We start from the raw sequence: 12,387 nt of genomic DNA, 5'->3' as shown, positions 1-12,387 counted from the left end.
GGGGCCAGCATGTGCACCCCCTAAGTAGGTCTGCGCAGCTCAGGGAGGTGGCTGGAGTGTGGCATGGAGGCAGGCAACTGGCGGGAGGGAGGCTGGAAGAAACTGTGGAGACCTCATGGGCAACAAGAGCCAAAGGGTTGGGGAATGACATGGCTGGAGTGGTGTTTAGAAAAAACTCAGTAGAGCTGGGATGTGAAGGGACAGGGCTGGAAGCAGAGGGGCCAGTTAAAAAGCAAATACTGTGGCCAAAGTGGGAGAGAGAACAGGAAGCTGCTATTCATTCATTCATTCACCCACCCATCCATTCATTCACTCAACATTTGTGCACCTACTCCATGTCAAGCACCTTCTCTATGTCTATATTCTGAACAGCTGAGAACAAAATTAAGGTCGTGCTGGGCGGAATGCATCCTGATGCCCAGTCATCAGTGTTTCTCTTCCCTGTGCTCTGTCCTGGTCCTCCGTGCTGCCAGTTTGAAAGACAAACACCAGCCCGTTGCACCTCCCCTTCCCCTGGGGCCACCACATCCTATGCATCTTCCGCAGCACAGAAAATAGAAGGCTGCCTCCACCTTCCCTCTACCTGGAGTGCACGCAGACACTGCCTGCAGCTGCGCTCATAGAGAGGAGGCTTGGTCCTGCTCCAGCAAAAGACAGACCAAAACTCAGGGGACCCGGGCTAGGAGGTGCCACGGAGACCAGCAGGCTAATGAAATGGTGTCTGTGAAGGAAGAGCACAGATGGAGTCTCCTAACCTCATGCGCAGGGCAGAACAGGTCCTTAATAAGTATTATTAACTGCCCAGACTTCCTGTTCTGTAAAATGGGGAGTGAAATGAGATGATAGATGCTAGGCAAATGGAAGCACAGGCTTGTGTGGACGATGACGGTGGTGTTGTAGGTACCATCATTACTTCTAATAAACGTTTGTTGACTGCACCAGTGCACCTGAGGAGAGGGAGCCCAGGCCCAGTCGAGCTCCCCTCTGTGAGCAGCTGCCGAGTGCTGAGTGGAAGGCCACGCTTGGGGCTGTGTGACTCTGAGGAATGGGTTTGCTTTTTCTTACATATTTGTCTAGGGCCCCTATGGAGTTCTGTGACTTCAACACTGCTTTCCAAATGCAGAGCCCCTCAGTGTCCTGTAATAGACACATTCCTCCTTCAATCATTTAGTAGGGGCCTGTGGAGTCAGTTGGAAATGAAAGCAAGACTCCTGGTCCTGTGATGCTTCCAGTCCCCCAGGGGCCACAGTACAAGGAGAGCCGGAGTAGTAACAGGTGCAGAGTCCAGAAGTGGCCCACAGAAGGGAGGATGGGCGGGTCAGCAGCAAAGGCTCTCTGGAGAAGGGGAGCCAGGACCCCACTAGGAGCTCCTTCCAGGAGCTGAGACTCAGGATCAAAGGCAGGGCTATGGCTCAGCTGGTGCTGTTCGGCAGCAGGTAGGGGGTGCAGAAGGGGGCAGGAGGAGGGGGGTGCAGGAGGAGGAGACAGTCTTGCTTATGGACAGCAGTTGGGGCCTTTAGAATCTTCTGTGCCCAGGGAAAGAGCCTGGAGTCACACCACGGGGAGGTTTTGAAGTCGGCCAGAGACATGACCAGACTGGCATTTGAGAACCAGCATCACAGATCTGCGCAGCCGTATGCAGGATGGCTCGGCTGAAAACGAGAGGATGACAGAAGTGTGTGGACCTCCTGGGTGGGGGTGGGGGAGTGGGAATGGTGACCTCCAAAGTCTTTTCCAGGACCAAGAGTCAGTTTATCTTTTTTTCCTAAATGATTTAAAATGCATTAGTGGACCTTGCTGTTTAAATGTATCCTCCCGGGGAATCTTTCTGTGAAGCAGTGATTCACTGGCTAGTCTGTCTTCAGTGAAAATCCAAATTATCATCTGTTCCATCAGCTTAAAGCAAGGTAAACCTGGGCTAAGCTTCCTTACAGCCTGGTAGAAGGGGGAGGGCAGGGGAGAGTCAGAGGGTAGTGAAGAGGAAGAGAAACTTGGCCGTGCTCAAGACTCAGAGTTGGCCCTATCTCGTGGGATGGGTCCTGCATGGGATCCTCAAACCCTGCTTGAAAGTGGAACCTTTAGAGGCCTATGGAAACCTAGGGCCAAGTGCCAGGTCTGGGAAGAAGGATCCAGAAGGAAAGCTGACCTCACTGACCCAGGCAGCGTGGAGAGCCAGCTTGGCTCCATATTAATCACTTACATTCCCTGGTCATTTGTCCAGCCACAGAGGGCCATTGGGCACTGTGCAAGGCACTGGAGTTGTAGCTGAAAAGTCACTGCCTCCCCAACACCGCTTGGCAGGCAGCATCTCTCCTTCTTAGGGACGCTTCTACCTGAGAAGGCCTCTTTGGATATACATCACTTCTCAGATGAGAGGTGTATGATCACGATTTCTATGAAAGTCTGTTCTTAGAGACCAGGGACCATGGGAACATGACATCACTTAGAAAGGAGCCGGAGCCGGTGGGTAGTGGAAAGGGCCCATCTACTCAACCCCTCTGATTATAGGGCTGAGCCTCAGGGGCTTAGGGGATCCCCAACCTGTGGGCCATTCAGGGCAGGAGCAGGGATGAGATCTCCATAGCAACGCTCCCTGACCCAAGGCAGTAGAGCGGGGTGCAAACTTCTGTCCTCTCATATGAGCCTCAAGTGACCTCCCAGGTGCTGAGAGGGCAGGACCAGGGCCATCTCTTCCATGAAAATACCAGCCCAGCTGCTCCCACCAATCTTACAGGAGCTCCTCTGCCTTTGGGGGGTAGGAGTGGGGCCATGGGTTTGGGCTCCTGGGCCTGTTCCTTCCCAGAAAGCTGTGGTCAGGATTTGCATGAATGACTGTTCCTTAATGACAGATATCCGTCACAGGAGGGCTGGGGTGCAGATGGAGAGATCTCCACTTGGGGGCTGCTCTCCAGGTAAGTGGGGGCTGCTGTGGGAGGGAAGGGAAGTCCCTGTAGTCCCTCCTCTGGTCACAGGGACATCCTAGCTCAGCTGTGATTCCTGTGACCTTGTCACTGTGCTTGTCAGGTACAAACAAAGATAAGAGTAACTGGAAACAACAGGGAGGGTCATTTTACACTCTCTGCACTCCAGATTCTTCTGTGGCTAATTAAAGTAATATGTCAAAACGTCCCTTGGAAGAGATCTTTAAGAATATGTCTGTTAAGTAAACAAGGTTTTACTAATTAATGACACGCCTCATCCCTCCTTGAAGTTCCTCACGAAACTTTCCTGTGCAGAGGGGTGAGCAGGAAAGGGTGCAGAAGTTGTCACCTCCCCTTCCCGGAGGGAGTGGGGACAAATCCAATCGCTTGTCATTTGCGGAGCTATCAGTTTCTCCTCCGGATGTTGATCAGATTTCCTGGGCTGGAACCAACTCACAGGGCCAGAGTACTGGAATTTTTCCAAGAAGAAAACGCTTTGCTTCTTACGAAGTCAACATGATTTCTTTCAAGGAAATTTTTTATCTTTTTTTTTTTTTTAAGTGCCCCAGGCTTTTGAAGGGCAAATCTTTGGACATCTCTTTAACGATGACTATTATCTATCTAATTATCAATTACTAAGACCACCTCGCCTCCCCCCACAACACACACACACACATACACACTCACTCACTCACAGGCACAGGGGTGAAAAAATAATGCACCCAATATTTTACAATGAGTCAGTGGCATAGCCAGAAATAGAACTTTTCCAAACTCCCAATTCTTAATAATAGCAATATTAATAATAGTCTCTTTATAATTTTCTAAGTGTTTTCACAGCTCACATTTAATCTTCACACTTTGGTGGAGTTTGGGTAAGACAGTCTCCAGAGACAGCAGATCTGAGTTCCAGACCAGCTCTGCCACCCTCTTGCTGGGCAACTCTGGTTAGTCTTTTCTCCTCTGCATCTCAGCATCCTTAGCTGTGAAATGGGGGAGCTGGAGGAGACACTCCTAAAACCCTTCCCAGCACGGACCTGCTGTGATTCTCCATGGCCACCCTCTCACCCAGGGTTTCTCAGTCTTGGCACCATGGACATTTTAGGCCAGACAGTTCTGGGTTGGGGGGCTGCACTGTGCATGGTAGGATGTTTGGCCTCATCCCTGGCCTATCCCCACTAGACGCCACTAGCACCTCCTACTCCCGTGTGGCAATCGGAAATGTCTCCACACACTGCCCAGTGTCTGGTGGGCAAAGTAACCCCACTAGCCATTGCCCAAGAACTTTAATGAGGTCAAGATCATGAGTGGTTCAGTGGAAAGGTCTTCCTCTCCTCTCCTCTCCTCTCCTCTCCTCTCCTCTCCTCTCCTCTCCTCTCCTCTCCTCTCCCCTAACCCCTTCTCAGCTTTCCGCACACTCTTCCAATACCACCTCCCACTCTTCCAATACCACCTCCCCATTCCTTGCTGCTTCGCATTTCTTAAATGCCCTAAGTGGTCCAGGGTGTGTTTGGTGTGATAATGAACCAATTGATTTCATACTTTCTCCTTACGGGAGTTCACAGGTTTATGTCCCCTAAGCAACCAGCCAGGTTCCCCAGAAATCCCTTGCAGAGCCCCGACTGGCCTGGAAGCCTATATCTGCAGCCTGCAGGAGGCTCGGTGAGCACGGATTTGTCAGCACTCTTAAATCACTGGGCTCCGAGGAAGGCTTCTCCCAGCACAAAGATCCTTCCCCAGGAATCAATAGCTCAGGGCCTTCCATCACATTCAGAATTATCCTGGGACCTGTAAAATCTCTTTTCCCCAGGCATGGTAGAACCCCCACATGAAAGCCCCATGGTGGGGGAGGGAAGAAGGCCTTGTCCCTCAGCCCAGACATTGCTGTGAGCAGAGGCTGATGTGCAAACTGGACGTTCCCAAATAGGAAGCCCCTGTGTGGTTCCCGGTGACCCCCCAATAATATCCCCTACCTACTGGAATCCCTCTGTACGTCTTCCAAAGGCAGGGGAATATTCAACACTCCCTTCCTTAATCTTCATTCTCCTGCGCTCATCAGAGGGCTGCCAACTTCATCATTTAGCAGAGGAGGATACTGAGGCAGAGGCAGAGGTCAAGCTATAACTCTAAGCAAGTGGAGGAGCCATATTCTCAGCTTGTGTCCTTCCACGCCACTGGACTGCCTTCCCCAATGAGAGCGGGATAAGGGGCAGTCATCCCGTGGGGCTAGTGCAAGGGACGATGTCCCCTTTCCTCAGGGTCTCATGCCACTTCTCAGAGCCTACATCCCTTCCTCCATTCAAGCAAAAGTCCAGAGAGCCCGTGCTATGGCACTATCTTATGTCACTTTATTCCTCTGGCCCTATCTGGAGCTAGACCAAGCCTGGAGAATGCAGATGCAACTCTTTAGCTAGAGCTGGGAGCTAACGCGGATCTCTAACACAATGTCCTGGAACCCCACTTTAAAGGAGGGGGTTGTTGCTCGCTGATGGTCCACGTTATCCTACCACCTCCTTCCTCCTGAAGATGAAAACCCAATTTGTCTGCGAACCTGGAGGAGACGAGGAACCTTGAGCATCTTCCCTGGCAACAAGCATCCCTTGGGTGAGCCTTAGGGACAGAAGAGGCTCCACCTCTCGGAATTCTGCCTTGGCAGCACCGGTTCCTCGTGCATCTGCCAAGGCTCCAAGGGAAGCCAGAGAAACTCCACGAAGCATGCAAAGGAGCAGAGTGGGGAGAGGGAACAGAGGGGGCAGCCCAAAGGCCACTCAGCAAAGCTCCCTCCGAGGGCCCAGCGCAGATGTCAAGAGCCAGACTCACAGAACAGAAAAAGGGCAATGGAAATGGTAGCACCTCCCAGGTCATCCAAGGAGCCCTAACACGAGGAGTTTGCAAAAATCAAACACGCTAGCATTCTGACCTTGAGCTGGGGTCAGCAAGGATGGGGGAATGGGCAAATACTTGTTGGAAATGTACCACTTTGTCCAGGATTTGAACACTAGAGATCCCATAAGGAGTGGTGGACACAGGAGCCCCTTCCAGCATGCCTTAGCAGAGGAAAGAAAGAACTGCAGGCTGGGGGGCCAAGACCACAGCAGGGCTAAATGCATGGACAGAGGCCTGCAGTCACACAGCTTTGGCCTAAGAGACCGCTTGGAATAACAAGACAAGGGAGTGGGGAAGGGGAAGGAATTATTAGGAATTTCTATTACCTGGATAAGAAATTTATCTGTACTCTGCCTCCTCACTCTGAATATTAGACGCAAAGGAAATTTCCCCAGATTTACTAATTTACTAAATGTATTAATTTACCAATGTCTGATCAGTCAGCAATTTCTGAGTATTATTGCGCAGACGCCACAGATTCATCTCCCATAGAAAATAGGAAGCAGGTCCTGGGAGCTGAACGAGCTCTGGGTAGAGAACTGGGGATCCTGAGGCCTGGTCCTACCTCCTCCATCAAATAGCCACAAGACCTTGGGCAAGAGGCTTGCCTGTCTTGACTTCAGTTTTCTCATCTCATGCTCCTGTGAGTATTGAGGATGGGATGGCATTGGACTAGATGCTCAAAGATGTCTCTTCTAACTGGAATGTTCTTGGTCTCTACAAGTTCCTAATGAGCTCAAAGAAGACCCCAGTGCCAAGCATAAAGGAATGATCTCAGCGAGTGGGTGGTGCTGAGAGCCAGCTGTTTCTGTTGGAATGTTGTACTTGCATTTGCCATGGTGCACCTGAGATCACAGGACCATGTGAGGTCCAGGAAGCTTGTGGACGGGCTTCCATCACGAAGGTGATGGTTGGGGGCTATGGCCTGAGCTTGCTTAAGCCCTAAGTTATTCTGGTCAGGGAAGGGCAAGAAGTTAAGCAGTGGCCCTGAGCTGGGTGTCTTTGGCGCCCCCTACTGGACAGCAATGAGTCTGCTACACCTTTAAGATTCTAGCCTCTCAGCAGGCAGCATGGATGATTGAGAACAAGAGGCTGTCACAGCTGTTTAATAGGACTACCTGCCTGATCAGTGTGCCTCTCGCCATAAGAGTTCATGTTTCACTCCCTAGAATTACACAGGCCATTGACCCACACATTTACAGGGGCACTCCTGTGCAATGATAGGGACATCTTGACCAAACATTAAGATAGCAAGTAATAAATTTCAGGGTTCAGAACACCAGGTGCAGCCCAGATGGAGAGAAGGGAAGAAAGAGCAACAAGCAGGTATTTTACTGCAAAAATCCCCAGCGGAGGGATGGTGTTGGGAAATGCAGCAGAAAAATGTTAACTGCAGGCAAAGAGTAGAGCTGGGTTTGGGGGCAGCCCCAGAAGGATCTCCAGGCTGAAGCTGATGTTCTAGGAGTTCAAAATGCCGACCCATGTTCAGGGGTGGGGTAGAGGTGAAGGACACAGTCCTGACTGAGCAGCTGCAAAGCAGGCCACTACCACCCGCCTTAGACCTTCTTCAGAGTCCACAGGTACCAACTGCAAACCAGAATATTCCAAATTGTGCTCCAGTGTGCCAACACCAAGACCCTGAACTCCCTCTGTTGCCTTTTAAATTGACTTTAGGACTTGCTGCCAGGAGGATTTCTTAATCATCAGAGGGAATGAAAACAGTTCCTCAAAGGCCCATATTGGAACAACCGCCATATTCCCACTTTTCCATCCTCCACCCCCCCTTCCTCATGGCTGAGAGTAAGCCATGTGGCACAGTGTGACTCTTGAAATTTGCTCTAATTCAGTGTTGGGTCTCTCCAGCCCCATGCCAGTGGGGTCAAAAATCTCCAATCCATAGCTTTCCTCTTTCCACATGCATTTCCTCCTGATTCAAGGCAGCACTACAGAGCTGCCCCCTAATCTGGAACCCTCTTCCATTCGTTTCCACCTGGCTTCCCTTGAAGTACTGCACCCATCCCAGAAGACACCTCAAGTGTGACTCAAGACTATGTCCTGCCTGGAGAGCTGAAGCGCCTTCTGGGGAGCACAGGAGCCACACTAGGTGCACTGCCCCACCAGCAATAGTAATATTCATTAGTCATTCCTGGAGGAAGGAAGGGGGCTGTTCCCTCCCCAACCCCATAAACATTTCCTGGCCACTCTGGAAGGCTCTCATCCAGGCTGGGATGACTTTGGATTCTTGAGTTGGTTTCTGCAGAAACAGTACTAACCAGAGCTCCCAACTACTGTACTGTGAAGAAACCCGCTGCATTGCTGGGCATGCCCCCAACGCCGGCCTGCTGCCCCACCAAAGCCTCCATGTGCCCCCACGGGGCCGAGGAGGACCCCTGGTTCCCTTGGAATGCCTGAAGCTGGCTTGCCTGAGACAGACTGAAAGCCAGCAGACCACACCTCGGTCCAGCAAAGGCAGCTGGCAGCTATGCCGCGCGCAGGGCTGGCTCTCGGAGCTCCCTGCCACCCAGCGCTGTGCCCGGGAGCTCGCCTTCCCTGGGGAAGAAGCGCCAGCCCCACGGGGCTTCTACCCATCCTGAAAGCTTAGCACCCGGCCGAGGCCAGCAGCTGCCGTGACCGGGAGCCGAGCCCGCCTGGTTAGGTGTCTCCCCAACAACCCCGGCACATCCTTCCTCACCTGCTCCGCCCCCCTCCCAGCCCCGCGCCCCCTTCCCAAACAGCTGACCTCCAGCGCGCCCCCAACACCTTCCTTGTCAGCTGTGCGGCTGTCGCCCCTACACCTCGGCTCCCACCTCTCCACCTCCAGCCGGCCCCTGCCTCGCCCCCAGCCCGCGGGGGAGGCTCTGCGCGCCAGGCGAGTCCAGCGCCTCTTGGCAAGTTGGAAGCAACGCCGCGGCCACGGCCGCCCTCCCCGGGTCCCCGGCGGCGGCCTCGCCACCCCTGCGGGCGGGTCCGGAGGGGCTCCCAGGGCGGGAGAAACTTTCTCCGCCTGAAGGGGTGGGGGCCCCGCGCAGGTACTCACGCCGGGGTCGGCGCTCGGAGTCATCGTCCCGCTCTCGGCCCCGCCGCCGGGGGGCGTGGGAGCGCGGGGCTCGTGCCGGCTCTGCGCCGCCGCCTTCCGCGCCCAGTCCGGTCCCGGGCTGGCCTCGAGCCTCCCGCCCCGACGCCGCTCGCTCGCTTTATACAACTCCACTCGAGCGCGCCCGGGCTTATGTAAAGGCTGGCGGAGACCCGCAGCCAATGGCGCGGCGGCTGGAGCTGGGGGCCCGGGGGTGGGGGGCGCCCGCGCGGCCAATCGCGGCCGGGGGAGCCCGGGGAGCCGGTGGGGGGAGGGGGCGCCTCCCCGCGCTGATTTAGGAGCCGGGATTGCGGTGGCAGCAGCCGGCGGCCCGGCCGGCCGGGCGCTGTGCGGCGCGCGCTGGGGTGGGCGGCGGTGCAGGCGCTGGCGAGGGCGGGCGCACCCCGCGCCCCGCCGCTGCGTCGCGTAACCTTCAGGAGGCGGCGGGGCCTGGCGAGGGGCGAGGGCGGCTGGCTGGGCGCGGGGGGGAGCCGGGGTCCCTCGGGAGGCAGCGCTGGGAAGGAAGCGAGGCCGGGCGGACAGCGAGCGCCGGGGCCCCGCGGCCACCCCTGCGCGCAGGGGCGAGGTGGCGGCGCGCGCCGCTGCGCTGCCTGCCCGAGCCGCCCAGATAGCATCTGGCGTCGCCGGGCTGGGCCGGAGCGGCCGCGCGAGCCGCGCTGATGGCGAGATTTCGCGCTGCGGAGCGAGCGCCGAGCCGATCTTTATCCGACCTGGGGACGTGTCCGAGCGCCTCCCGCGGGCTGCTCAGTATGGAGAGCGGAGCTTCGCGGCGGCCCCGGAGGGCGGGGAGCGGGCGAGCGCGGCTCGGGGATGGCCGGCCGAGGCGGCAGCCGGCAGCGCCTCCACCCCCGGCCCCGACCCGCCCGCCGGCGGGGCCCTACCCCACCCCGCCTAGCCCGGACCCGGGCAGTGCCGGGACTGAGTCCGGCCCGCCGGCTCTGGTTCGGCGCCTTCTTCCAGCCGCCCTCACTGCCTTGCGCACAGGTACCGCTTCCCCCTCCTCCACCCCCAGCCCGCTGCGATGGGCGGGATGCGCGCAGCCTCTCCGGTCAGGGGCCGCGGGGGCCAAGCTCTGGAGAACGCGCTGGGTCAGCAGTGCCCAAAATACCCGTGTGCGGGGCAGAAAGCCCGTCTAGGTCGATAGCACTCCGAAGTCAAGTCCCTTATTTTGCCCCCAGAATAGATCCCGGCGCATAGTAGGCATTCCGTATTTACTGAATAAATTGTGGGCTTCCACGAATAAGGTCTGTGGGTTGCTGAAAGCTGGGGCACTGGGCTTTGGAAGAGAAGGACCTGGGAATATAGTGTCAGGGAAGAGGAAACTGGGACTGTTTTCCCATCAATTGATGCCTTTGTGACCATCGCCCTGGGTTCTGGGCACTTAACTCTTACAATGACTCAAAGTGTTTTTTTATGGAGGGCCCAGCCAGCCCCTGGCCCCAGGCCGGGTTATCCCCAGATTTTGACTAGATCTACCAGAGTCTGCTTTGGGCCTGTTTTCAGGTCTCTGGGGTAACCCTTGGAAAGAAACAGCCAAGCATGGCTAGTCCTTTTGGTTTTCAGGGACCCCGAATCTAGCTCAGGCTGTTAACCCTCTCAGGGTTGTGGACCCTTTTGAGAATCTGGAAAAACTACTGAATCCTTATCTAGAAAGGACACACTCATTTACACGCACACATACATACACACCCCTTGGGAACCCAGAGTCTCTCTTGGGGTTCTGTCTAATGTCAACCTGTATCTCTAGAGGTTGACAACCTCCTTTGGGGAAATCACAGAACCCTTGGAAGGAGGCTTTCAAGAATCTGATTGACAGTGTGGCTCTGTTTCTTAGAAAAATGTTGAATCAAATACTCACACACATGTTGACATGCAATTCTAGGGAATTCGTAAATCCTTAAAACTTAATCTGCGACCCCAGATTAAGTTTGACCTAGAAGCAAGTATACTCTACACCAAGGACGCAAATCCCCAGCTCTCCCCACCAACAGGCCCTGCACCCTCCTACAGCAGGTGTCACCTTGTTCTGAAGGCATCTGAGTCATGTGGTGATGGCCCAGGCACCGGAGACCATCTCCACGCTCGTCTCTGTGTCTTGGTCCCCACCAAGACACAACTTATTTCCTCAGTGTGGAAATAAGTTGCAGGTTGTCATGTTCAGTTTGATCTATGAGCGTTCCTTAGCCAGAAACTTCAACTCAGGGAGACAGCAAGTGACTGGTAATTAACCAGTTTCACTCAGTCCCAAGCATCTGAGCACACCTTTCTTGGTTTTGTTCTCACCTCTCTCTGCGGGCGAAGGTGTGAGCAGCAGCCCCAGCTGTGGAGCCTCACCTCACCAAAACCTGACAGATTCAGTAACCGGTGCTGTAATTATCAGCATTAGCCATCCAGATGTGACTAGGCTTCCTGCACGATATAGCTCTCTAACAATCTCACATTTCCCTGCGGCGAGCCAGGTAAGGGCACAACAGTCCAGAGGTGCTGGAGGACAGAGAAAGGCAGGAAATGATGGAGATATTCTCTCCAGAAAGTTCTCCAGGGAATGCAGCCTGGATTCTAGTAAGGTTTGAGCCATGGGCCAGGCAGTCTTGGTCCTACAATTTCTGATTATGCTAATGTGCTCCATGCCCATTGGTTCCCTTCCTGTCAGTGTCCACCTAGAGTTCTAGCCCTGCCCTGCCCAGCTCAGGGTAGGCATCTTGTCCTCAAAAACTTCTCTGCTTTGGGGGGGGGGGGGCGGCACATTATGGGCTGAATTGTGTCCCTTCCCCAATTCATATATATAAGCCCTAACTTCCAATATGACTCCATATTTGGATATAAGGCCTTTAAGGAGATGGTTACAGTTGAATGAGGATGGAATCCTAATCCATAGGGTTGGTGGCCTTGTAAGAAAAGAGTCTTGGTGATGCCTATCTCTGCACATGTGCACAAGAAAGGTGTGCGGGCACACTGACAGGTGGTGCCACCTGCAAGCAAGGAGAGAGGCCTCCTAAGAAATCAAACCGTGCGGCACTTTGATCTGGGACTTCCAGCTCACAATCTCTGGCTGTGAGAAGATCAATTTCTGTAACACCACCAGGCCAGTCTGTGGCTTTTGATCTCGGCAGCTTGAGCAGACTAGATACACACCTTTCAACATACTCCTCGCCCACCCAATTTATTTAATTTCCTCCCAACGCTTCGACTCCAGTCTTGACCACCCTGGAGAAGTCTCTGTCCATATTGTTCCCCCACAAACCTTGCCCATTCTTACCTGAGACACTGGCTGAGAATGTTTTCTCATCTTTTGACACCCTCAATGTCTTCCCTCCCACACCTGCTTGGCCTTTTCTGCTCTTTGCACCATCTTAGTACTCTGCTGCAAGTACTGTCCAATTGTCACTTTGTTTCTTATGCATAAAACTTGGACTTCTTCTCAGAGTGGCAGGCCCTTTCCATCCAGGGCTTATACCTTTTCTTGGCTCCCTCAGACAACTCAGC

General features: G+C 54.4%; 1 protein-coding gene across 2 annotated transcripts in view; it reads right to left on the bottom strand.

The window, feature by feature from the left end:
• CRTAC1 (cartilage acidic protein 1) overlaps positions 1-8,868 on the bottom strand; it is a gene marked incomplete at both ends in the record, with an annotated part of 130,001 nt that extends 121,133 nt beyond the window's left edge. For both annotated transcript variants that reach the window (XM_084245251.1, XM_084245252.1), the window contains one exon: positions 8,845-8,868. In XM_084245251.1, the coding sequence (XP_084101377.1) occupies positions 8,845-8,868 (24 nt within the window). The remainder of the gene's footprint in view (positions 1-8,844) is intronic.
• Between the last annotated feature and the right edge of the window lie 3,519 nt (positions 8,869-12,387).

The sequence above is a fragment of the Talpa europaea genome (genome assembly GCF_964194135.1).
Source record: "Talpa europaea genome assembly, chromosome: 10".
NCBI lineage: Eukaryota > Metazoa > Chordata > Mammalia > Eulipotyphla > Talpidae > Talpa > Talpa europaea.
Note: the sequence above shows the minus strand (reverse complement) of the source record. Positions and strands in the feature narration are given on the sequence as shown.